This window comes from Hyla sarda, chromosome 4 (genome assembly GCF_029499605.1).
Source record: "Hyla sarda isolate aHylSar1 chromosome 4, aHylSar1.hap1, whole genome shotgun sequence".
NCBI lineage: Eukaryota > Metazoa > Chordata > Amphibia > Anura > Hylidae > Hyla > Hyla sarda.
This window is the reverse complement of record NC_079192.1, coordinates 218,918,275-218,944,234: the sequence shown is the minus strand read 5'-3', so window position 1 is coordinate 218,944,234 and position 25,960 is coordinate 218,918,275. Positions and strand designations below refer to the sequence as shown.

The following is a 25,960-nucleotide window of genomic DNA, read 5'->3' as shown; positions in this document are numbered from 1 at the left end:
AGTGGTACGGAACACCATACTGCGCCCCCCTGCCATCGGGGCTGCTAGGGAGATGGGAGAATCCAGCGCCCTCCTACCATCGGAGCACGAGAGGAGTGTAAGGCTGCGATCCACAGTAAAGATCCATCAAGCCGCCAGAAGCAGTGGTGAGAGATACTATAACAACATATGTATCATTTATCTGGACATTGACTTTATGTTACAAGCACACACACTCAGCCACAAAACTGAACTTTCATTGATTATATTTTTGTTTGCGGATTAATGGACCTTTTTCTATATACATCGGAACACTAGTACATAGGATATTATATTTTTTTACATTTTTTATATTCTTATCATTTTTGATATCCCACTAGGGCCCAGTGGGCTTATCACTAGATAGTGCCAGTTTAATGTGTTAATCTGTCATTATTTTAATATTTATGTTGTTCACACTGGTGTGGTACTGTGCGGTGTCCGTTGCTGCCGTGGCGCCGTGTCTGCGGGGGGGTGCGGCCCATAGACTGGTTTGAGTGGCATTGGGGCCGCTCTGCCGGTGGGTCGTTCCCCCCTGTGGGCATTGGTGTCGCGGCGGTGGTGGTCGCCGCCCGGTGCTGCGCCATTTTATGCTAGGGACGTTAGGGACCCACTCTGGATATGAGGCCTTGACGTGGCGAGTGGGCTTGTACTTTTTGATCAAAAATGTATACTAACAACCTGTTAGTTTTTGATATTATGCTGAGAAGCAATCAGATCATTATACAAGATTGTAGATGTGCACCATGTCTGTTTTTCTACCCGAATTCACACTGTGATTTCTATACCCTCTTTTTTTTTTTTTTTGGAACATGTGCTGCACTCTTCCCCACCCCCTCAGCCCAACCCTATATAAGTAGTAGTTAGCTACACATGGGCCATTTCTTTCCTAGCAGCCTCCCAGTCTGACTGGGAGAGCATGGTAAGTGAGCTATTGCACCTTGTTCACACTGGTGTGGTACTGTGCGGTGTCCGTTGCTGCCGTGGCGCCGTGTCTGCGGGGGGGTGCGGCCCATAGACTGGTTTCAGTGGCATTGGGGCCGCTCTGCCGGTGGGTCGTTCCGCCTGTGGGCATTGGTGTCGCGGCGGTGGTGGTCGCCGCCCGGTGCTGCGCCATTTTATGCTAGGGACGTTAGGGACCCACTCTAAATAGGTGGCCTTGACGTGGCGAGTGGGCTTGTACTTTTTGATCAAAAATGTATACTAACAACCTGTTAGTTTTTGATATTATGCTGAGAAGCAATCAGATTGTAGATGTGCACCATGTCTGTTTTTCTTCCCGAATTCACACTGTAATTTACAAATATGTTTAACTTTCTGCCACCAGTTACATAGTTACATAGTTAGTATGGTTGAAAAAAGACATACGTCCATCAAGTCCAACCAGGGAATTGAAGGGAAGGGTGTAAGGGGATAAGGGGAAGGGATGTAGTTTTATAATTCTGCATAAGCATTAATGTTATTTTGTTCCAGGAAACCCGGTTTTAAAGCTGTTAATTGTTCCTGCTGTGACCAGTTCCTGAGGTAGACTTCCATAAATTCACAGTCCTTATGGTAAAGAAGGCATGTCGCCCCTTTAGACTAAACCTTTTCTTCTCCAGACGGAGGGAGGGCCCCCTCGTCCTTTGGGGGGGTTTAACCTGGAACAGTTTTTCTCCATATTTTTTGTATGGGCCATTTATATACTTATATACGTTTATCATATCCCCCCTTAAACGTCACTTCTCAAGACTAAACAATTGTAACTCCTTTAATCGCTCCTTATAGCTAAGATGTTCCATGCCCCATATTAGTTTAGTAGCACGTCTCTGCACCCTTTCCAGCTCCGCAGTGTCCCTCTTATGTAGGGGCGACCAAAACTGAACAGTATATTCCAGGTGAGGCCGTACCAATGCTTTATAAAGGGGGAGTATTATGTCCCTGTCCCTTGAGTCCATGCCTCTTTTTTTACATGACAATATCCTGCTGGCTTTGGAAGCAGCAGCCTGACATTGCATGCTATTCTGAAGTCTGTGATTCACAAGTACACCCAGATCCTTCTCTACCAGTGACTCTGCCAGTTTAATCCCCCCTAAGACATACGACGCATGCATGTTATTAGTACAGTTGATTTAAAAGAAAAAAAGGTTTTCACTGGAGTACCCCTTTAAGCCTGTCAGTGTGTACCAAATTGCAGGGCAGTGCCGAAGTGTGGAGCTGTAACTACGGTCAGGGACAATACATGTCCTTTAGGGCCCACTGGGTGAATGTGGTTCCTGCACAGCCACAACAGCAACTTGGACAGGTCACGCCACTTTCACCTCCACGCTCTCAGGCTGTTGGTCCTGTGACAGTGTGCAAACACTGCCATTTCACAGGGTTTTTAGGTGGAAATAGGGAGAGTTTCCTGTGTGGGGCTGCCCTTTTTAGGGCGAGTAACACTTGCCAAGAAGGAAATTATTAATGTGAGAGGTACAGGGGAAGTTTTTACCCCCTCTGGTTACAATGAACCATACGTTGTTCCCTTCCACCTTTTAGAGCTCTTTGCATCACCTCAATACTTGGTGGTGTAGGTGGTACATGGTGTTTTTTGCACACCTTTCCTTTTGTTTCATTTAAAAAAAAAAATTCGATACATATATTTTATCCTAAGAATATTATTAAAAGTTATGTTTTACGTAATGTATATCCTCAATACTTACTTGTGCACACTAACACTTTTACAAAAGAGACCGTTTTCTTCTGCTTACCTGCCTCAGCTACTATTCTGATCCTGCCACCCGCCTGATGCCACACATCTGATGCTCTGATGAAGTTCTCCTTTTTTCACCCACCTTCGTCTGGTATTGCCACCCATCGCCCAGCTATGTCACCGGGTCACCTTCAGGACTCCTGATGCTGCTGATGCCACCTCCAGGCTGTCTCATACGGCCACCATATGTTCTCCTCATGCTGATGCCAGCTCCAGGCTGTCTCATTCTGCCACTGTATGTTCTCCTCATGCTGCTGCCCCCTCCAGGCTGTCTCATTCTGCAACTATATGGTCTCCTCATGCTTCCGCCAACTCCAGGCTGTGTCATTCAGCCACTATATGGTCTCCTCATGCTGCCGCCAACTCCAGGCTGTGTCATTCAGCCACTATATGGTCTGCTCTTGCTGCCGCCAACTCCAGGCTGTGTCATTCAGCCACTATATGGTCTCATCATGCAACCGCCACCTACAAGTTGTGTCACTGTACAGCCATGTGGTCTACTCATGCTGCTGGCACATTAAATAAAACTTTTTAGGTTCATCTATTTGAAATCTTCAATTTAAATGTTAAAAAATATGTTTAATCTTTTCAATTGTGAGGCCCTATGGTCTTGTCAAGTTGTTGCCACCTCCAGGCTGGGCCATTCAGCCACTATATGGTCTCCTCATGCTGCCGCCACCTCCACCCTGTGTCATTCAGCCACTATATGGTCTCCTCATACTGATGACACCTCCAGACTCTGTCATTGTGCCTTTCTGCGACAGTGATTCTAATAGCGATGCCTCCAATCCGCATGACATACTGAATAACAGTATTATTCCACTAACCCTGCACATACCCCATGCGTGTTACAACAAGGCAAAGTGTTCTACACCCCTATTGAGGCTCTCTGTAGGCCAGTAATAGCCATTTTAAATACAGATTTGCCGCAAATAATTTTGGACCAAACCAAATGTTTTCAAAAATTCGCTGCTTAATCAATATGGTGTGTGATTTTGTACGTTTTTGTCTTACTGTCATTCTCAAAGGTGGTACTTTTTTCTATATTTGCACATGCAACAGATTGACCGCAAGTGAAGGGCCTAATTAGAAGCATGGTGGTAACTATGGACTAAAGTATCCTTGATGTTCTTAGACCTTCTAAAAGTCATGGAAGGTTTATTGAGGAGGCATTTCAATAGTACCTGGTCAATAGTCAAAAGCAGCCAATATTTTTCCATTGCTTTGGTCATATCCTGTGTATGTGAGTGATAAGTGATGAATCGGACAGTATCAGAATCATTCTTATTCTTCTTTCTCTTCTCCTGCAAGAGATTGACACAATTACTTTGTTTGGCTCTCTCATATGCCATTCCTAGACACTTCTTATTGTAGCCCCTTTCTTGAAACCGTACTTTCAGGTCTTGTGCTTGTTTCTCAAAATCTAAGGTGTTTGAGCATATGCGTCGGGCTCTAAGATATTGTCCAGTTGGAATATTGTTGACTAAATGGCGTGGATGTCCTGATCTTGCATGGAGTATTGTGTTTACAGAGGTACTTTTACAAAAGAGATCTGTAGAAAGAAAGCCATCGTTATCTCTTGAGATTTTCACATCCTGAAATTCAGTATGCATGGCCCCTATGCTTGATGTTAGTTTTATGTTTGTTCAATCTGATTATCATATTCTCAAGTTCATCAACAGGTCCCTGCCAGACTAGGAGTATATCGTCTATGTATCTCCACCAATATTGTATCTTCTAATTGCCAGGGATAGGGAGTGTGCTGTTAGTGAAATAATACTGCCATTCAGTATTACATGCAGATTACAGGCATCACTATTAGAATCCCTGCTACAGAGTGTCTGGATGTGGCAGCAGGGTCAGGATGACCATTTGGCGTCACAATTGAAGAGGTTAAAGAGATTTTTTAATGTAATTTTTATTTTATTTAATTTGAATTTATTCACATTTTTAAAATCCTTTTTTGAGGACCCATTCTAATGAGCATCGAGCTGGCGGTCCGCCATGAGGCGAGTTACCACCTGTTCAAGCCCCTGCCTCTCAGCGTACCCCCATGCTCTGAGTGTCCACTTGAAAAGGGAAGGACTGCAGTACTACTTGACACTTGGACAGGAGCACGTTTAGCTTCTGTGCCATTGGATAAGTGGGCGCAGAAAGCTAGAAGTGGCTAAAGTGAAAAAGCTTGTACTTGTATCTTAAAATCGAGCTGGCGGTCCTTCGCGAGGCAAGCTACCACCTGTTCCAGCCCTTGCCTCTCAGAACCCCCCCCCCCCCCCCACCGACTGTGAAAGTGTGAATGTTTCATTTAATCAGTTATGGTTCATTGTCATCGCTCCAACCTGTTTCATTGGATTCTTGTGGTAATTCCACAGGTAAAATATGACGACGACCGGAAAGCCTCACAATTGAAAGGGTTGAAGATTAAAATAAAAATTTAAGATTTTGATTAGATTCACAAGTTTAATGTCCCGGGTGCCCGAAGCATTTACTTTGAACTAATACTGTATGACCCCAAAACCCAATATAACAAGGAGTCACATGGCGGCACAATGACAGAGCCTAGAGGTTACAGCAGCCCGACGAGACCATAGGGCCTCACAATTAAAAAGATAAAAGATATTTTGTAAAATTTAAATTGAAGATTTTATATAGCTTTAAAATTTTAAAGTTTCACTTAATGTGCTAATAGCATGAGGAGACCATATGGCGGCACAATGAGGTGGCAGCATCAGCATGAGGAGACCATATGGCAGCACAATAAGAGAGTCTGGTGGTGGCAGCATCAGCATGAGGAGACCATATGGCGGCCCAATGACAGAGCCTGGAGGTGGCAGCAGAAGCATGAGGACCATGCCAACTGAGGGTTGAGTCTGAGGAACCCATTGATGTCACTTGGGATGAAGTAGCTGACCGAGTGAACCAATCAATCAATCACAGCTGTTGGGTTGCTGGTCGAGACATGACTGCTAGCTGACGCCAGGAGCTCAGACCTCTCGCTGCGACTCCTGCTGCCACACACCCCTACTCTGCTGCAACCTCTGCCTGCGCCTGATGAATTTAGGCCTCTGCCACTCTGTGCACGTCCTGGCACTTCTCTGCTTGACATACTTATACACCAGCTGAGTGCATATATTTTACACTTTTGACAGGAAGACAATGTGCTCCACTACGCTTAAAAGTGTATTAGACTACAGAAACAAGTGTGTAGCTTTGTCTGGCCTTTCACAGTAACTAGGCCCACATTAGTTTAACAGGAAAATATATAAAGGACACCACATAGGTGTACATACAGTTTATACTTATGAGAGGTGGACAATACACTCTGCTTAAAACTGTATTAGGCTACAGAAACAAGGGTGTAGCTTTGGCTGGCCTTTCACAGTAACTAGGCGAAATTAGTTGTACAGGAAAAAAAACATACACCAGCTATGTACACACAGGTTACACTTATGAGAGGACAATAAGCTCCGATACGCAACCTGTATTAGCCACTGTAATCAGGTGACTTTCGTGCTCATCCTAAACTGGCCCCTGTTAGCTTTACAGTTGTTGTACACCCAACTGCAGCAGTACAGAATCTCTGTCTAGTACAGCCCAGTACAGTATTATTATGCACTAATAGCAGGTGACAATGGCTTTTAGTGCTCAGCCTAATGGGCGCCTGTTAGATTTAGAGTTTTTGTACACCCAACTGCAGCAGTACAGAATCGCTGTGTAGTAGAGCCCAGTACAGTATTATTAGGCACTAATAGCAGGTGACAATGGCTTTTAGTGCTCCGACTAACTGGCCCCTTTAAGCTTTAGAGTTGCTGTACAAAAAAATATGTTATGGCTGCCCCATTCTGCCTTTGTCAAGAAAGTACAGAGGTCTAACTTTGTCAGACATTGCATTAAATGGGCACTGTCATGAAATAAAAAAATTGATATGTTGTAGTACTTAAGTACTACAACATATCTCTAATATAGTTTAACCCCTTAAGGACCGGAGGTTTTTCCGTTTTTGCATTTTCGTTTTTTGCTCCTTGCCTTTAAAAAATCATAACTCTTTCAAATTTACACCTAAAAATCCATATGATGGCTTATTTTTTGCGCCACCAATTCTACTTTGTAATGACGTTAGTCATTTTGCCCAAAAATCTATGGTGAAGCGGGAAAAAAATCATTGTGCGACAAAATTGAAAAAAAAACGCTGTTTTGTAACTTTTGGGGGCTTCCGTTTCTACGTAGTACATTTTTCGGTAAAAATGACACCTGATATGTATTCTGTAGGTCCATACGATTAAAATGATATCCTACTTATATAGGTTTGATTTTGTCGGACTTCTGGAAAAAATCATAACTACATGCAGGAAAATTAATACGTTTAAAATTGTCATCTTCTGACCCCTATAACTTTTTTATTTTTCCGTGTATGGGGCGGTATGAGCACTCATTTTTTGCGCCGTGATCTGAAGTTTTTAACGGTACCATTTTTGCATTGATAGGACTTATTGATCACTTTTTATTCATTTTTAAATGATATAAAAAGTGACCAAAAATGCACTATTTTGGACTTTGGAATTTTTTTGCGCGCACGCCATTGACCGAGCGGTTTAATTAATGATATATTTTTATAATTCGGACATTTCCGCACGCGGTGATACCACATATGTTTATTTTTATTTTTATTTACACTGTGTTTTTTTTTTATTGGAAAAGGGGGGTGATTCAAACTTTTAATAGGGGAGGAGTTAAATGATGTTTATTCACTTTTTTTTTTCACTTTTTTTTTGCAGTGTTATAGGTCCCATAGGGACCTATAACACTGCACACACTGATCTTCTATGTTGATCACTGGTTTCTCATAAGAAACCAGTGATCAACGATTCTGCCGGATGACTGCTCATGCCTGGATCTCAGGCACTGAGCAGTCATTCGGCGATCGGACAGCGAGGAGGCAGGTAGGGGCCCTCCCGCTGTCCTGTCAGCTTTTCGGGATGCCGCGATTAGCCGCGGCTATCCCGAACAGCCCGACTGAGCTAGCCGGGAACTTTCACTTTCACTTTTAGCCGCGCGGCTCAGCTTTGAGCGCGCGGCTAAAGGGTTAATAGCGCGCGGCGCCGCGATCGGCGCTGCGCGCTATTAGAGGCGGGTCCCGGCTTCACTATGACGCCGGGTCCGCCATGATATGACGCGGGGTTACTGTGTAACCCCGCGTTATATCAGAAGAGCAGGACCAAGGACGTACCGGTACGTCCTTGGTCCTTAAGGGGTTAATAAAAAAAAGTGATTTTAAACCAGTTTAAAATCACTTTTAAATTCGGCCACTAGGGGTCGCCCTCCTAGTGGCCGAATGCATTCGGCAGTGACGTCACTACAGAATTTCGTCTCATTTGAGCCTGGCAAATGAGTCGAAATTCCAGTCACTGCGGTGCTCGCTCCCGCCTGTCAATCAAACAGGCGAGAGCGAGCACAGTGAAATCCAGGGCTGCGCATTGGCTCCCTGGACTCTCACACTGGCTGCCTCCCTGCTGCATATTCTCCCTGCAGCAGGGAGGAACATGGCTCTTACCTCTGCTTACAGCCCCGGCTCCAGTGGGGATACGCCACCTCCTCACTGCTCCTTGCAGCTGTGTACTCTCATTGCCGCGGGGAGCGCGTTATATGGAGCAACAAGTGTATGCCCGGCTTCCTGTCATGCTCCTACACTCTGGTAACTCTCTCTATGGTTCTGGAGGACTTTCAATCCTCCAGAAACATAGAGACAGTTTCCAGAGTGTACGGGCATGACAGGAAGCCGGGCATACACTTGTTGCTTGCTACGGACCCCCGCTCATGGTCCGGCACAGGTGAGGGGGAGGGGGATGCGATATTGGTCGGGGGCTGGGTGTCTTCCAACACAGGGTGCCTCCAGTTGTTTCCCCACTACAACTCCCAGCATGCCCTGACAGCAAATAGATGTCAGGGCATGCTGGGAGTTGTGGTGGTGAAACAGCTGGAGGCACCCTGTCCTGAGAACTATGGGCGGAACTCGGCCCCCAGCAGGCATCAGTGACGTGGTGCCTGCTGGGGAAGTCTGCCTGGTAGTGAGCACACTACCAGGCAGACAAAATGCCATTTTTAAGATAATAAAAAAAAAAAATAAAGGCAGGGAGGGGGTTAGGGATAGATGGGCAATAGGCAGGGACAGAAAAAAAAAAAAAGAGGATGGTGGGAGCTACCCTTTAAAGGAGTTATCCAGGAATAGAAAAACAGAGCTACTTTCTTTAAAAATCGCTCCCCATCTGTCTCCAGGTTGGCTGTGGTTCTGCAGCTCTGTTCTATTGAAGTGAATGGAATCAAGTTGTATAACCACATACAACCTGGAGACAGACGTGGAGCTGTTTTTAAAAGAAATTAGCTGGGTTTTTCTATTCCTGGATAACCACTTTAAAATATGCCTTTCAACTATTGTACTGTCTTTAACAATATACATTTATTTTGCATATTCCATGCTGTCTAAAAATATATGTTTAACAAATGAGGAAGAACATGAATTTACTGGTGACATAAGACAGTCCCTTATTGTCTGCTCTAAACGTCTTGGCCTGTCCATACTAAATGGCTGCATTCATTTAGGTACATGCCACTGGAACAAAAGCATTAGTGTTAAATCTCAAGTACATCAAATAGACTCATATGTCTTTAAAGCCAAGAAGAGACAGAACTGGATATGCCTGTCCTTAGTGGAGCAGTTATGTACTAGCAACTCACTGAAAAGGATTTAGTGTTTGGTAACCTGATCTTATTATTACTTGTTACTTCTTTTATTCTAGAAAATGCCATCACTCCTCTTATTGTTGTGCTGCGTTGTTCACTGAATATTTCCAAACAGCAAGCAGCAAGCATAGGCTTACAAGATGGCAAGACAAACTAGATACTTACGATTATAATAGGATGAATAAAATGTCAGCAGACACTCCATTTACCGGCGGCACATAATTCACTAATCTACTGTACACCCTATTTATTTAACTATTGTAGGGCTTTAAATTATATACACAAACACATATTGCTGCACAAAAATCATCCACAAATGTGTATCTTTATTCAAACAACAATAGAAGGATGTAAGATGAAAGAGTGCAAGTCAACAAAGAAATATGAAATGAGCAATGGCATTAACAAATACGCCATAATGAATTCATGCAAAGTGTTGTGTGCATATCACATGGTATCAATCTAGACTGTTCACATTATATCCTTACCAAACAACTCTAAACATTTATCATTTGTAAGTGAAAATGCACAAAATGGGATTATTAATATACAATATATAAACTGATTATGTACATAAACAGTATCAGTATTGTTTTACTATATTGTTGAATTGTAACATGTCAATGGTTGTCTCTAACTTTCCCCTTCTGTGCTGTATAACCGATGCCCTTTAAGAAATGTGACTGGTAGCAAAAGAAGGGAACTACCAAGGCCCAATCCAGCTAAAATGTCTAATTAATGTCCTATGTCTACATTTTCTACTATTTATCTCTCTCTCTCTCTCTCTCTCTCTCTCTCTCTCTCTCTCTCTCTCTCTCTCTCTCTCTCTCTCTCTCTCTCTCTCTCTCTCTGATATTATTGTAATACATATTAAATATGTATTATAACATAAACTGCCTTTTAATAAATAAACTTATTTTAAATATTCCATGCAGCTCCATGAATAAAAATGTAAGTTAAAATAAAAATAAAAACAAAGCAGTCTTTTTTCTTTCTTTCTTTTTAATTTTTATTTCACTTTTTCATAGCTTATTACAAAATTAGACCTATACAAAGATCAAACAAATAAAAATTCACAATAGATTATTTCGCCCCCTCCCATAGACTTGCATTGAGGGGACGGGGCATGACGTCACACAGGGGCGGAGTCATGACGTCACGGACTTCCATTCTGGTGGTCGTGACCCAGACCCTCCAGCGCTTCCGGAGCAGAAACAAGTGGGTGCCGCATGCTATATTGCGGGGGTCCCCAGCGGTGGGACTCCCGTGATCAGACATCTTATCCCCTATCCTTTGGATAGGGGATAAGATGTCAAGGGGTGGAGTACCCCTTTAACTGTGCAAACCAAAACTCTTTATTTAACTCTAAATCTGCCTGCAACCTTAATGTATCAAAGGAGACCGGTCTTCCTTGTGTGTATAACTGATTGATATATCTAATTCCCTTTTGTCTCCAAAGAACACTATTTCACCCCCTATTAAATTCCATAAGACTACTATTACCCCATATTGGTGTGAATTCAAAACTCCTTCTAAAAACAAAGCAGTCCACTTGTTGATGGTCTGTATGTAAATGTCTTTTTTCTACACAGCAGAACTGTAAACTGTAATAAAAGAGGCAAACATGATATTGGACATATGTCTGATTTATACTACAGTAGGGACATATGTATTAAGTGTAAATGAAAATGACTTGCTTTCTAGGTTATATTTTTTTCTGTACATGGTGAGAGCAATGAATGTTAAGTCCGTACCAGGACATGGGTCACATATAACATATTAAGTTATTTTTCCCCTAGGTACTGTACATGGAGCAGCAAGTTGTCCTATTGGACAGATATGAAAATTGTAGATGCTTTTTTTGTATTAATCTTTCAACCAAAATCAGAATGTGATTATATATATATATATATATATATATATATATATATATATATATAATAAATTACTATTATTATTATAAGTACATAGTTGCTTATATGCTTGTATTTAAAAATTTTAAAAATTTTAAAAAATGTAAAAAGTACAATAATACCATAAAGTGCTGGATAGAGCTGAATGTTTCTTACGTTTCCAATAGTTCTGTAAAATTCTATACAAAGTAAAACACTTCAGCTATTACCGGTAATAACATTTTATGTATTTCACTCAATGCTCGGTCAACAGCTGAAGTGATAAGAGATCCAGAGAGGTATACTGTTGCAAGCTAACAAGGTTCATTTTGTTAAGCGGGAGTTTTTGGAATCTTAGGAGATACTTTAGGTGAATGTATTGGTGACAGAGGAGACCTGCTAAGAGGACTTTTGACTTCAGACTCCATATTGGTTGTTGTTGGTTTAGGAGTTTGCAGTTTGCTTGGTGTTCCTGGCACTGTAGCTTCTTCTGCTTTAACTGTACTTATAGGTGTTTTGACCTTTTTATTTGGGGTACCACTTGACAGTACTGGTACCTGTGTTTGTTCTACAGGATTCACTGGCAACTGATGGGAGACTGGCACTGGACTTACAGGCTGCTTTGTGTCCTTCCATCGTCTAGCTCCAGACTTTGAATTGTATTCATAGACATTTCCTGTAACTACAAGCAACAACCACAGACTTTAGTGACAATCCTGCTTTCTGCATGTAAAACACAATCTATTGGCTCTTCTATTATTGCAGTCCTGATGCTCCTCTTGTCTTTGATCTTAAAGATCAACGTCATCTTTTGAAACTTTTCTTAGTCTTTATATAATAATGTACACAACTATAGAATGTCAATGCATAAGGGATCGTCGGTTAAAAGTATGCTGGCCATGGGGAAAGCTATGCCTGGCCATTCATTTTCGCTACATGTAATTTAGTTGGATCAGGTGCCCTAGAGCAGGCACTGCTCTTACATAGGGAACTCCACGACATCCACATGGGCAAATGGGAGGAAGGGCACAAGGGAGGAAGCCTGGCAGTTGATGATTTGACACTAAATAGTATCATTCACGGTAAAGATAAATAAAAAGAAGATGTAAACTTGATGCTGCTATTTAAAGGGGTACTCCAGCCCTAAGACATCTTATTCCCTATTCAAAGGATAGGGGATAAGATGTCTGTTCGCGGGGATCCCACCGCTGGGGACCCCCGCAATCTCTCATACATCACCCACCTATCTCAGCTGTGCCTGAAGCCTTACGACCACGGGGCCAGAGTATCGTGACTTCCCGACTCCACCCCCTTGTGACATCATGCTCCACCCCCTAAATGCAAGCCTGTGGGAGGGCCGCCATGCCCCCTCCCATAGACTTGCATTGAGGGGTCAGGGCGGGACCCCCACAAACAGACATCTTATCCCCTATCCCTCAAATAGGGGATAAGATGTCTTAGGGCCGGAGTACTCCTTTAAGTGTCATGATTTTTTATACAATTTTTTGAGACTTGAATGAACTGATAAAACATGTAATTTTTGTCTAAGACTAAAGCTAGCCATGCGCATTAGATTGATTTTGGTCAAACCTGCTGATTTTGGAGGGATCGTCTGAACATGGGCCCTCATTTACTATTGCAAACCCGACATGTTTTGTCGGGCTGTGCGCCCGAAATTCTGTCTGCGCCAGATTTTGCAACAGAATATCCGCCAGAAATGAAAAAAACCCGACTAACTCTCCATTTTGCTAAGAAAACCCTAAAATGGGGCGTGGCCACCGGGAAAAGGGGCGTGGTCCCGACATTTTCACAAAAAAACAACATATTTACTAAGGTTTCCACATAAAATGTGGTGGATTTGAGATGAGGAAAACCCTACAGATCAGAGCATGTGTAAAAAAGCAAAGTGTAGGGAAAGTGGAAAATGTAGGGAAACATTAGTAAATACTGTGGAAAATAAATTGTAGGGAATTAAAACCAACAAAGAAACCTACACAAACTTACCTGCTCAATCCTTATGTTCTCGGGGAGATCAAAGTGGTCTGGTAGCTACTTACCCCTCATGAACAGCAGGCAAGTAGCTGTTTATCAGCAACTGTGCTACTTACCTGCATACAGCATTGTAGCTAATCTGCATCATGGTGGGAATAGGTTTTGAATCTACCTTTGTAAAAGTATCTAGTAACCATGGCCACTTTTCTTTGATTCTAAGTAATTGTGATCCTATTTGTAATGCTAGTTCAGGGATTGGCAAGACATTGAGGACCCTTGATGTTGCTTATGTGTATTTTGTCCAAATTATTAACTTATACCTCAAGTTTATCATAACAACCTATTTATTTTATTTTATAAAAAAAAGTATTTGAATCCGTAATATGCTAATATGCTAAGCTGATCCTTTCCAAGAACCTAAAGCACTTTAAAGGGGTACTCCGCCCCTAGACATCTTATCCCCTATCCAAAGGATAGGGGATAAGATGTTAGATCACCGCAGTCCCGCTGCTGGGGACCCCGGGGATCGCTGCTGCGGCACCCCGCTATCATTACTGCGCAGAGCGAGTTCGCTCTGCACGTAATGACGGGCAATACAGGGGCCGGAGCATCGTTACATCACGGCCCGCCCCCGTCAATACAAGTCTATGGGAGGGGGCGTGGCGATCGTCACGCCCCCTGCCATAGACTTGCATTAAGGGGACGGGCCGTGATGTCATGAGGGGCGGAGCCATGACGTCACGCTGCTCCGGCCCCTGTATCGCCCGTCATTACGCACAGAGCGAACTCGCTCTGCGCAGTAATGATAGCGGGGTGCTGCAGCAGTGATCCCCGGGGTCCCCAGCAGCGGGACCGCGGCGATCTAACATCTTATCCCCTATCCTTTGGATAGGTGATAAGATGCCAGGGGCGGAGTACCCCTTTAAGAGGTATCTTTACTGTGAGAAATAGTGTCATTTATGCCTATGGGCTGTGTCTGGCATTGCAGTGTTTCCCAAGCTCAGTCCTCAAATACCCCCAACAGGTCATGATTTGAGGATATCCTATACAGAGAACACTTGTGGTGATGCTTGGTGCACTGCTTATCATTTTATCACCCATGACAGACTAAGGAAATCCTAAACCATGACCTCTGGGGGGCACTTGAGGACTGCGCTTGGTAAACACTGTGGTATTGTGGTACAGACTCTTATTCCACAGTGACACAGCTAGGGAAAGATTTTTGTCTGTCATCACACAGGCTATGACATAGAGAGTTTATGACTGTACTAGAAACAGCAGAGAAAGTTTACATCTCTAAATAGTAAACAAAAATAAAGGTAATATCAATAACTTACTTGGATCTACTGCTTCACCATCAAAGACAGTATTAAGCTTGGTCATTTCCTGTAAAATAAACAAGATGGCTGCTGTAGTAGTAGTAGTAATAATAATAATAATAAAAATAATACTGATTTTGTAACAAAAAGAGATGCAGACTCCCCAGGGTCCATTACTATTCATTTATTCCATTGGTTAAGTTGTTTTCCTGTAGCACATCTTTATTACCCCTTTATATACCGTATTTTTCGCCCTACAGGACGCACCGGCATATAAGACGCACCCAATTTATAGGTGCAAAATCTAAAAAAATAAAGATTTTGAACCCAATAGTGGTCTTCAACTTGCGGACCTCCAGATGTTGCAAAACTACAATTCCCAGCATGCCCGGACAGCCGTTGGCTGTCCGGGCATGCTGGGAGTTGTAGTTTTGCAACATCTGGAGGTCCGCAGATTGAAGACCACTGCATAGGAGGTAATACTCATGTGTCCCCGCCGCTCCGGACCCGTCACTGCTGCCCTGGATGTCGCTCCATCGCTGTCGCCGTGTCCCAGTCGCTCCGGAACGTCTCTGCTGCCGGCCTGGTATCCTCGCTCTCCGTCGCCGCCATCACGTCGTTACGCACGCCGACGCACGTACGCGATGACGTGATGACAAGGAAGGAAAGCGCCGGCCATACAGGGGATCCCTGAACGGAAAAGACACCGAGGAGGCAGGTAAGGTCCCTCCCGGTGTCCTGTAAGCACTAACCCGCCTATTCAATCGGGCTGTTCGGGACCGCCGCGGTGAAATTGCGGCGGTCCCGAACAGCCCGACTGAACAGCCGGGTTAGTGTCACTTTCCCTTCAGACATGGCGGTCAGCTTTGATCGCCGCGTCTGAAGGGTTAATACAGGGCATCACCGCGATCGGTGATGTCCTGTATTAGCCGCAGGTCCCGGCCGTTGATGGCCGCAGGGACCGCCGCGATAGGGGTGTATTCGCCTTTTTCCCCCCAGTTTTAGGGAAGAAAAAGTGCGTCTAATACGGCGAAAAATACGGTAAATGCATTTTAATTCCTGCATTTGATTTCTACTTTTCCTTATTACAGTATGTAATGCTGTTCTACAATTGTTCTCCTTTATAATGTGCTTCACAATAGTGTTGGGTTCGGCCATTTATACATGGAATTGGAAACCTTTAATTATCAGACATTGAATTGTGGTGTTACTAAGGCATTGTGGGAAAATAAATGATCACATTTTTACTGTTAAGTAGAGATAAGTACAACAAACCGAATACAAATACAGATAAACCCCCAAATTCATTTCATCAAGCAATCAAATGACCTCCCTATGTTTCCCATGTTCTGAGATCTATACACAGATATCATGTTTCCTATCTTTTATAGCTCTAAACTCTTAAACCAGACACAGCCATGAAGAATAGAGGTTCACTGTCTGAGAAAGCATGTTCTGTTTTAGATCATTCAACTATTTATAATGTTTAAATCAGCAAATAGCTGCTTCTGTGGGACTAAGCAAATATAAAAAGCATAGGGTGCAGTTGTTTTAATATAATTATATTGGTGTCCCCAAAAGTGTCAACATTTTTATTGGCTGGGCCAACAAAAAAATAAAAATAAAACGTATAATGCTGCTTGAATGGTGCCCGCTTCTTTCTGCTTACTAGTTCTTGCATAAGGAAGTCCCTGCTTGGGCAATCACTGGCCTCAGTGGCACTTCCTTGAGTCAAAAGGAGAGCATGAAGTGGTGAATGTTACGCCTAGCGCTCCGGGTCCCCGCTCCTCCCCGGAGCGCGTACGGCGTCTCTCTCTCCGCAGCGCCCCGGTCGGTCCCGCTGACCGGGAGCGCTGCACTGTCATGGCCGTCGGGGATGCGATTCGCACAGCGGGACGCGCCCGCTCGCGAATCGCATCCCAGGTCACTTACCCGTTCCCGTCCCCTGCTGTCATGTGCTGGCGCGCGCGGCTCCGCTCTCTAGGGCGCGCGCGCGCCAGCTCCCTGAGACTTAAAGGGCCAGTGCACCAATGATTGGTGCCTGGCCCAATTAGCTTATTGGCTTCCACCTGGTCCCTGACTATATCTGACCTCCTCCCATGCACTCCCTGGCCGGATCTTGTTGCCTTGTGCCAGTGAAAGCGTTTTGTGTGTCCAAAGCCTGTGTACCAGAACTTCTGCTATCCACCCTGACTACGAACCTTGCCGCCTGCCCCCGACCTTCTGCTACGTCCGACCTTGCTTCTGTCTACTCCCTTGTACCGCGCCTATCTTCAGCAGCCAGAGAGGTTGAGCCGTTGCTAGTGGATACGACCTGGTCACTACCGCCGCAGCAAGACCATCCCGCTTTGCGGCGGGCTCTGGTGAAAACCAGTAGTGACTTAGAACCGGTCCACTAGCACGGTCCACGCCAATCCCTCTCTGGCACAGAGGATCCACCTCCTGCCAGCCGGCATCGTGACAGTAGATCCGGCCATGGATCCCGCTGACGTCCCTCTGCCTTATATCTCTGATATCACCACGGTGGTCGCCCAGCAATCCCGACAGATCGCCCATCTAACCCACCAGCTGTCGGAAGTATTCACCATTGTGCAGCAACTTCAGTCGCAACTTCAGCAGCAATCATCTCCTCCGCCAGCTCCTGCACCCCTTCCGCAGCGAGTGGCCACTCCTAGCCTCCGCCTGTCCTTGCCGGACAAATTTAATGGGGACTCTAAGTTTTGCCGTGGCTTTCTTTCGCAATGTTCCCTGCACTTGGAGATGATGTCGGACCAGTTTCCTACTGAAAGGTCTAAGGTGGCTTTCGTAGTCAGCCTTCTGTCTGGAAAAGCCCTGTCATGGGCCACACCGCTCTGGGACCGCAATGACCCCGTCACTGCCTCTGTACACTCCTTCTTCTCGGAAATTCGAAGTGTCTTTGAGGAACCTGCCCGAGCCTCTTCTGCTGAGACTGCCCTGCTGAACCTGGTCCAGGGTAATTCTTCCGTTGGCGAGTACGCCATACAATTCCGTACTCTTGCTTCTGAACTTTCCTGGAATAATGAGGCCCTCTGCGCGACCTTTAAAAAAGGCCTATCCAGCAACTTTAAAGATGTTCTGGCCGCACGAGATACTCCTGCTAATCTGCATGAACTCATTCATCTAGCCACTCGCATTGACATGCGTTTTTCTGAGAGGCATCAAGAGCTCCGCCAGGAAAAAGACTTAGATCTCTGGACACCTCTCCCACAGTCTCCATTGCAATCTGCGCCTAGGCCTCCCGCCGAGGAGGCCATGCAAGTGGATCGGTCTCGCCTGACCCTGGAAGAGAGGAATCGCCGTAAGGAAGAGAATCTTTTTCTGTACTGTGCCAGTACCGAACATTTTTTGGTGGATTGCCCTATCCGTCCTCCACGTCTGGGAAACGCACGCTCGCACCCAGCTCTCGTGGGTGTGGCGTCTCTTGATGCTAAGTCGGCTTCTCCACGTCTCACGGTGCCTGTACGGATTTCTTCTTCAGCCAGCTCTTCCCTCTCAGCCGTGGCCTGCCTGGACTCTGGTGCCTCTGGGAATTTTATTCGGGAGTCCTTGGTGAATAAATTCCGCATCCCGGTGACCCGTCTTGTCAAGCCACTCCACATTTCCGCGGTCAACGGAGCCAGGTTGGATTGCACCGTGCGTTTCCGCACGGAGCCCCTCCTAATGTGCATCGGACCTCATCATGAGAAAATTGAGTTTTTGGTCCTCTCCAATTGCACTTCTGAAATTCTCCTTGGACTACCCTGCCTTCAACACCATTCCCCAACCCTGGATTGGTCCTCAGGGGAGATCAAGAGCTGGGGTACCTCTTGCTTCAAGGACTGCATTAAACCGGTTCCCAGTACTCCCTGCCGTGACCCTGTGGTTCCTCCTGTATCCGGTCTCCCTAAGGTCGTTATGGACTCTGCCCGCCTTAAGAAGTGCCTCTCCCCCCCTCCCAGTCCAGTCAGTCAAGCCTCGGTGCCTCCTCGTGGCCCTCGTCCTGGTGTCACACTGCCCCGTGCCAGGCCTTGCCCTCTGCCCTCCCTCCCCATTCCCACTCCTGCTGTACTGCCTGCCGTTGAGGAATCCCTCCATCCTTTCCCGGTGTCCTCATCCCGGGGGGGGCAGTTACCGGACAAAGAGAAGGGGAGACCTAAGGGGGGGGGGGGTACTGTTACGCCTAGCGCTCCGTGTCCCCGCTCCTCCCCGGAGCGCGTACGGCGTCTCTCTCTCCGCAGCGCCCGGGTCGGTCCCGCTGACCGGGAGCGCTGCACTGTCATGGCCGTCGGGGATGCGATTCGCACAGCGGGACGCGCCCGCTCGCGAATCGCATCCCAGGTCACTTACCCGTTCCCGTCCCCTGCTGTCATGTGCTGGCGTGCGCGGCTCCGCTCTCTAGGGCGCGCGCGCGCCAGCTCCCTGAGACTTAAAGGGCCAGTGCACCAATGATTGGTGCCTGGCCCAATTAGCTTATTGGCTTCCACCTGGTCCCTGACTATATCTGACCTCCTCCCATGCACTCCCTGGCCGGATCTTGTTGCCTTGTGCCAGTGAAAGCGTTTTGTGTGTCCAAAGCCTGTGTACCAGAACTTCTGCTATCCACCCTGACTACGAACCTTGCCGCCTGCCCCCGACCTTCTGCTACGTCCGACCTTGCTTCTGTCTACTCCCTTGTACCGCGCCTATCTTCAGCAGCCAGAGAGGTTGAGCCGTTGCTAGTGGATACGACCTGGTCACTACCGCCGCAGCAAGACCATCCCGCTTTGCGGCGGGCTCTGGTGAAAACCAGTAGTGACTTAGAACCGGTCCACTAGCACGGTCCACGCCAATCCCTCTCTGGCACAGAGGATCCACCTCCTGCCAGCCGGCATCGTGACAGTGAACAGTGGGACAGCAGTGACAGGGGATGGCGGAAGGTGAGTTTACCTTTATATTTTAGCCCAGCCTGGCCATTTTTTTTTTTTTATAAAAATTGTTAGAAAATCATTTTATTAATACATCTAATGACATATTAAAGGGGTATACCAGGATATTTTTTTATTTGACTATGCTACAGGGGCTGTAAAGTTAGTGTAGTTCATAATATAGTGTCTGTACCTGTGTGTGACGGTTTTCTCACAATTCTTCTATGATTTTCACCCCAATATTTATTTTTAACAACATACAAAATGACTGATTTTTCCCAGGTTGCAATGCGGCCGAGACCTGACTCACTAGTCAGCTGATGACAGGGAGCCTGTCTGCTTCAATGGATGGAGGGATCACTTGGTGGGAGAGAGATCAACTGCAACTAATGCAACAGATGTAGGCACCCTGATTGAAAACCACAGGTCTTTTGAATGGATGCAGCACATTTATGTTTCAATGGGTGGGGTGGCTGATATTTGGGAGGGAGGAAACTGGAATTGTGGGATTTGTAGTCAAAAAAAGAAAAGTCAAACAGGAAATACCAGTTCACAAAAAGCTAGCCACAGTTTTATGGTAATCTCACAACATAGACATTTAGTCCCAAGACAAGCGCAGATCCTTCATAAGCATGTCCATTACTGTCTGCCAGGTACGTACTAAAATCACCTTATGGTGGATAATAAACTTACCCAGAAAACGTCCTGCTTAATCTTTTTCTCTATGGAAAAAAAAAAAAAAAACATAAGTAGTATACTTTTTTTGGTTACATTACACCACTGTAATGTGGATACATTTTTATCATTATTGTGACTGCAACATCTGGACTGTCACCTTGCATAGATTAGCTTTCCATAGAACCCAATAGTGATGTAAATTAATTACAGTTGAACTGTGAGATAGTCTTGAAGGTGCAGTTTAAAGAGAACATGTGACTAACCCCCCAAAATTAGATCATTTACCTTTTTACAGTTTATTGATATGCCTTTCTGTTCCCGAGATTTATCGGTTTATAGTTTATTCTGACAGTTCAGGGAATCAGTCATATGGGCATGTACTTAATATTAATAATGAGAGTGAATGTCTGGTGATGGGCTGGATTATACAGTCAGGGGTGTGTATTAGGTAACTTGCCCCTTTATATACAACATGCACACTCCCTGACTGTACAATCCAACCCATAACCTGATATTCCCTCCCATTGTCAGGATCCGGAGTGGTATGTAGGGATGACACAGGTAGTGGATCCTCTATGTCAGTGAGGTGATGGCGTGGGCCGTACCAGGGGCAAGGGCAGGAAGGGGAAGTGGATATTTATAGGTTCTGCAATGATTGGGCCAGGCACCAATTAGTGGTGCACTGGCCCTTTAAATTTCAGCAAGCTGGCGCGCACGTGCCCTAGGGAGCGGGGCCGCGCGCGCCGGGAGGAAGCAAATGGAGGCGTGAGGTGAGAGACATGGGGCGAGATCCGAGAGCGGGCATGTCCCGTGCCTTGGATCGCGTCCCCTCCGGTGACAAGGGAGCAGCGCTTGCGGTCAGCGGTGCTGACCGGAGCACTGCATGCAGAGGCGCGCCGTGAGAGTACCCCCCCTTGGGTCTCCCCCTCTTTTTGCAACTGAGGAATCTGTAGATGAGTTCCTTGTCTAAAATATTTGCCTCGGGTTCCCATGATCTTTATTCAGGCCACAATTCTCCCAATCCACCCCAAATTTTTTTTTACCTCGGACGACCTTGGAGGCGAGGATTTCCTTGACAGAGAAGACATCAGAGGAGCCAGAGATAGGAGCAGGAACAGTGACCTTGGGAGAAAAACGGTGAAGTACGAGAGGTTTGAGAAGAGAAACATGGAAAGAGTTAGGAATGCGAAGAGAAGGGGGAAGATGAAGCTTGTAGGAGACAGAATTGATTTGATTCTTGATTTTAAAAGGCCCGAGGTACCGAGGATCAAGCTTGTAGCTAGGGACACGGAAACGGATGTATTTGGCGGAGAGCCATACTTTGTCACTGGGGGCAAAAACAGGAGGAATTCTTCTCTTTTTATCGGCATGTCTCTTCATGCGAGATGAGGCCAGTAGGAGTGACTTTGGAGTTTCCTTCCAGATGGAGGAGAAATCTTGTGTCAATACATCCACGGCAGGAACTCCAGATGAAGTGGGAATGGGAAGGGGGGAAGTGGGTGACGGCCGTACACCACAAAAAATGGAGATTTGGAGGAAGACTCAGAATGCTGCAAGTAGTCGCCAAGAATCTGTTTTACTCTTTCCACTTGTCCATTGGATTGGGGGTGATAGGAGGAAGAGAAATTCAATTTGATCTTTATTTGACTGCAGAGTGCTCTCCAAAATTTTGAAACAAATTGAACACCTCTATCAGAGACAATATGCGTGGAAAGCCTGTGGAGACGAAAAATTTGTAGAAAAAATAGTTTCGCCAATTGTGGCGCAGAAGGTAGACCCGGATGCGGGACAAAATGAGCCATTTTGGAAAAGCGATCAACGACCACCCAAATGACAGTGTTGCCATGAGATGAAGGTAGGTAAGTTATAAAATCCATAGCTATATGAGACCATGGCTGTTCAGGCACAGGCAGAGGAAGGAGAAGACCAGCCGGCTTCTGGCGTGGAGTCTTGTCACGTGCACACACACTGTACAGGCCCGTACGAAATCGGTCACATCTTTCTCCAAGGAAGACCACCAATAGTGTCTGGCAATTAGCTGTATAGACTTTTTGATTCCAGCATGACCCGCCAGGTGGGAGGAATGACCCCATTTGAGAGTCTGGAGGCGAAGACATGGAGGAACATAAGTCTTTCCGGGAGGAATTGGCACCAAAGAAGCTGGGGCGGAGACGACCAGACACTCAGGAGGAATGATGTGTTGAGGAAGAACTTCTGATTCCGAGGCATCGGTGGTACGTGATAGAGCATCAGCCCTGAAATTCTTGTCCGCAGGACGAAAATGAATTTGAAAATTAAAACGGGCAAAGAACAATGACCATCTAGCCTGGCGAGGATTTAACCGCTGGGTGAATTGAAGGTAAGACAAATTTTTGTGGTCAGTGTAGATGGTGATGGGATGCAAGGATCCTTCTAGAAGATGTCTCCACTCCTCAAGTGCCAACTTAATGGCCAATAGTTCACGCTCTCCAATGGAATAGTTCTTTTCAGGAGGAGAGAAAGTCTTGGAGAAAAATCTGCAAGTGATATTTTTCCCTTTAGGTTTTTTTTGAAGAAGGACAGCTCCAGCACCAACTGAGGAGGCATCAACCTCAAGGAAGAAGGGCTTCAGAGGATCTGGCCTGGACAAGACTGGAGCAGAAGTGAAGGCGGCTTTGAGGTGTTTAAAGGCTTCCTCCGCCTGCGGTGGCCAGGATTTCGGATTAGCATTTTTCTTGGTCAAGGCCACAATAGGCGCAACAATGGTGGAGAAGTGGGGAATGTATTGACGATAATAATTAGCAAATTCGAGAAATCGTTGGATGGCTAGCAAACCAGTGGGACGTGGCCAATCTATTACTGCAGATAGTTTATCTGGGTTCATTTGAAGACCTTGACCGGAGACTATGTATCCCAAGATGGGAAGACTGCTGCGCTCAAAAAGACATTCCTCAATCTTGGCATAAAGGTGATTTTTGCGTAGGCGCTGAAGCACTTGACGAACATGGAGGCGATGTTCCTCTAGGTTGGAAGAGAAAATGAGAATGTCATCAAGATAGACCACCACACAGGAATACAGCATGTCCCGGAAAATCTCGTTGACAAAGTCCTGCAAGACTGCTGGGGCGTTGCATAGACCAAAGGGCATGACAAGATATTCAAAGTGTCCATCTCTAGTATTGAAGGCAGTTTTCCATTCATCACCTTCACGTATACGACTGAGATTATAGGTGCCCCTTAGATCAAGTTTGGTGAAGATCTTAGCTCCACGCAATCGATCAAATAGTTCAGAGATGAGTGGTAGAGGATAGCGTTTTTTCACTGTGATCTTATTAAGACCGCGGTAGTCTATACAAGGGGGTAGAGATCCGTCCTTCTTGGCCATGAACAAGAATCCAGCTCCGGCTGGAGACGATTTCTGGATAAAACCTCTTTTGAGGTTTTCCTGAATGTACTCTGTCATGGCTTGTGTTTCCGGGGCAGAAAGTGGGTAAATCCTACCATGGGGCGGTGTGGTACCAGGGAGCAAGGCAGTTATAGGGTCTATGTGGAGGTAAGACCTCTGCTTGCTTTTTACAAAAGACGTCAGAATAGTCCTGATAGGCCTTAGGAAGACCTGGCAATGGAGTAGCAATGAAGACTTGACAGGAGGGAACTGGGTGGAGACATCGCTTGTGGCAAGAAGATACCCAATTCTTAATGTCCCCGATGGCCCAGTCGAGGCTAGGCGATGACGTTGGAGCCAGGGCAAGCCCAGAAGAATTTCTGAAGTACAGTTGGGCAGCACAAAAAATTCAATATGTTCATGATGGTGAACTCCAACACTCATGAGCAGAGGTTGAGTGCGGTAACGCACGGTGCAGACCAGCCTTTCTTCATTGACGGATGAAATGAAGAGAGGTTTAACAAGACGGGTAACTGGAATATTGAATCTGTTGATTAGGGAGGCTTCAATGAAACTTCCTGCTGAACCAGAGTCCAAGAAGGCCACATCAGAGAAGGAATTATTAGTATTAGCGGGTATAGCAATCCGCACAGGTATAGTCAGTCGTGGAGAGGAAGAATTCACACCTAGCAACGCCTCTCCTACGTTAACTAGGTGCGAGCGTTTCCCTGACACAGAGGACGAATAGGACAGTCCTTTAGGAAATGTTCGGTACTAGCAGAGTACAGGCCCAGATTTTCGTTCCTACGGCGAGTCCTCTCTTGTTGGGTCAGGCGAGACCGATCTACTTGCATAACCTCCTCGGCGGAAGGCACAGGAACAGATTGCAAAGGACGCTGGAAGAGAGGTGCCAGGGGAGGAAACCGCCTGGTGCGAACAAGATCATTTTCCTGACGAAGCTCCTGGCGTCGTTCAGTGAAACACATGTCGATGCGGGTGGCCAAATGGATGAGTTCAGACAGGGTAGCAGGAATTTCTTGTGCAGCCAGAACATCTTTGATGTGACTGGATAAGCCTTTCTTGAAGGTTGCGCAGAGAGCCTCATTATTCCAGGATAGCTCAGAGGCGAGGGTGGGGAACTGAATGGCGTATTCGCCCACTGAAGAACTCCTTTGGACAAGATTCAATAGGGCTGTCTTGGCTGAGGAAGCCCGGGCTGGCTCCTCAAAGACACTGCGTACTTCTGAGGAGAAGGACTGGATAGTAGCAGTGGCGGGATCGTTGCGGTCCCAAAGCGGTGTGGCCCAGGACAAGGCCTTTCCAGACAGCAGGCTGACCACGAACGCCACCTTAGACCGTTCAGTAGGAAATTGGTCTGACATCATCTCCAGGTGTAGGGTACACTGGGACAGGAACCCACAGCACAGTTTAGAGTCCCCAACAAACTTGTCAGGTAGGGACAGGCGGAGTCTGGGAGCGGCCACTCGCTGTGGAGGTGATGCAGGAGCTGGCGGAGGAGATGGTTGCTGTTGTTGAGGCAGAAGCTGTTGTAGCATAGTAGTCAACTGAGTCAGCTGTTGTCCTTGTAGTGCGATCTGCTGAGATTGCTGGGCGACCACGGAGGTTAGGTCAGCGACACTGGGCAGCGGGACCTCAGCAGGATCCATGGCCGGATCTACTGTCAGGATCCGGAGTGGTATGCAGGGATGACACAGGTAGTGGATCCTCTATGTCAGTGAGGTGATGGCATGGGCCGTACCAGGGGAACGGAATCTAAGGGGTTACTGGTTTTCACCAGAGCCCGCCGCAAGGCGGGATGGACTTGCTGCGGCAGGTAACCCCCAGGTCGTTCCACCCAATAGCGACTCAACCTGACTGACTGCTGAGCCAGGCGCGGTACACAAGGACTAGGCAAAAGGCAAGGTCAGACGTAGCAGAAGGTCAGGGCAGGTGGCAACGGTTCGTAGTCAAGGGTAACGGTAAGGGTCTGGATTCACAGGCAATGGACACACGGGAACACTTTCACTGGCACAAGGCAACAAGATCCGGCAAGGGCAGGAAGGGTAAGTGGATATTTATAGGTTCTGCAATGATTGGCCCAGACACCAATTAGTGGTGCACTGGCCCTTTAAATTTCAGCAAGCCAGCGCGTGCTCGCCTTAGGGAGCGGGGCCGTGCGCGCCAGGAGGAAGCAGGCGGAAGCGTGAGGTGAGAGACATGGGGCGCGATCTGAGAGCGGGCACATCCCGTGCCTCGGATCGCGTCCCCTCCGGTGATAAGGGAGCAGCGCTAGCGGTCAGCGGTGCTGACCGGAGCGCTGCATG

General features: G+C 46.3%; 1 protein-coding gene across 1 annotated transcript in view; it reads right to left on the bottom strand.

The window, feature by feature from the left end:
• Window positions 1–11,475: 11,475 nt before the first annotated feature.
• The window catches only part of CDHR3 (cadherin related family member 3), a 109,344-nt gene continuing 94,859 nt past the window's right edge, over window positions 11,476–25,960 (bottom strand). Inside the window, exons 18-20 of the mRNA XM_056569857.1 lie at window positions 20,288–20,316; window positions 14,709–14,757; window positions 11,476–12,061 (exon numbers count right to left, since the gene is read on the bottom strand). Of these exons, the coding sequence (XP_056425832.1) occupies window positions 11,712–12,061; window positions 14,709–14,757; window positions 20,288–20,316 (428 nt within the window). The 3' untranslated portion in view covers window positions 11,476–11,711. The remainder of the gene's footprint in view (window positions 12,062–14,708; window positions 14,758–20,287; window positions 20,317–25,960) is intronic.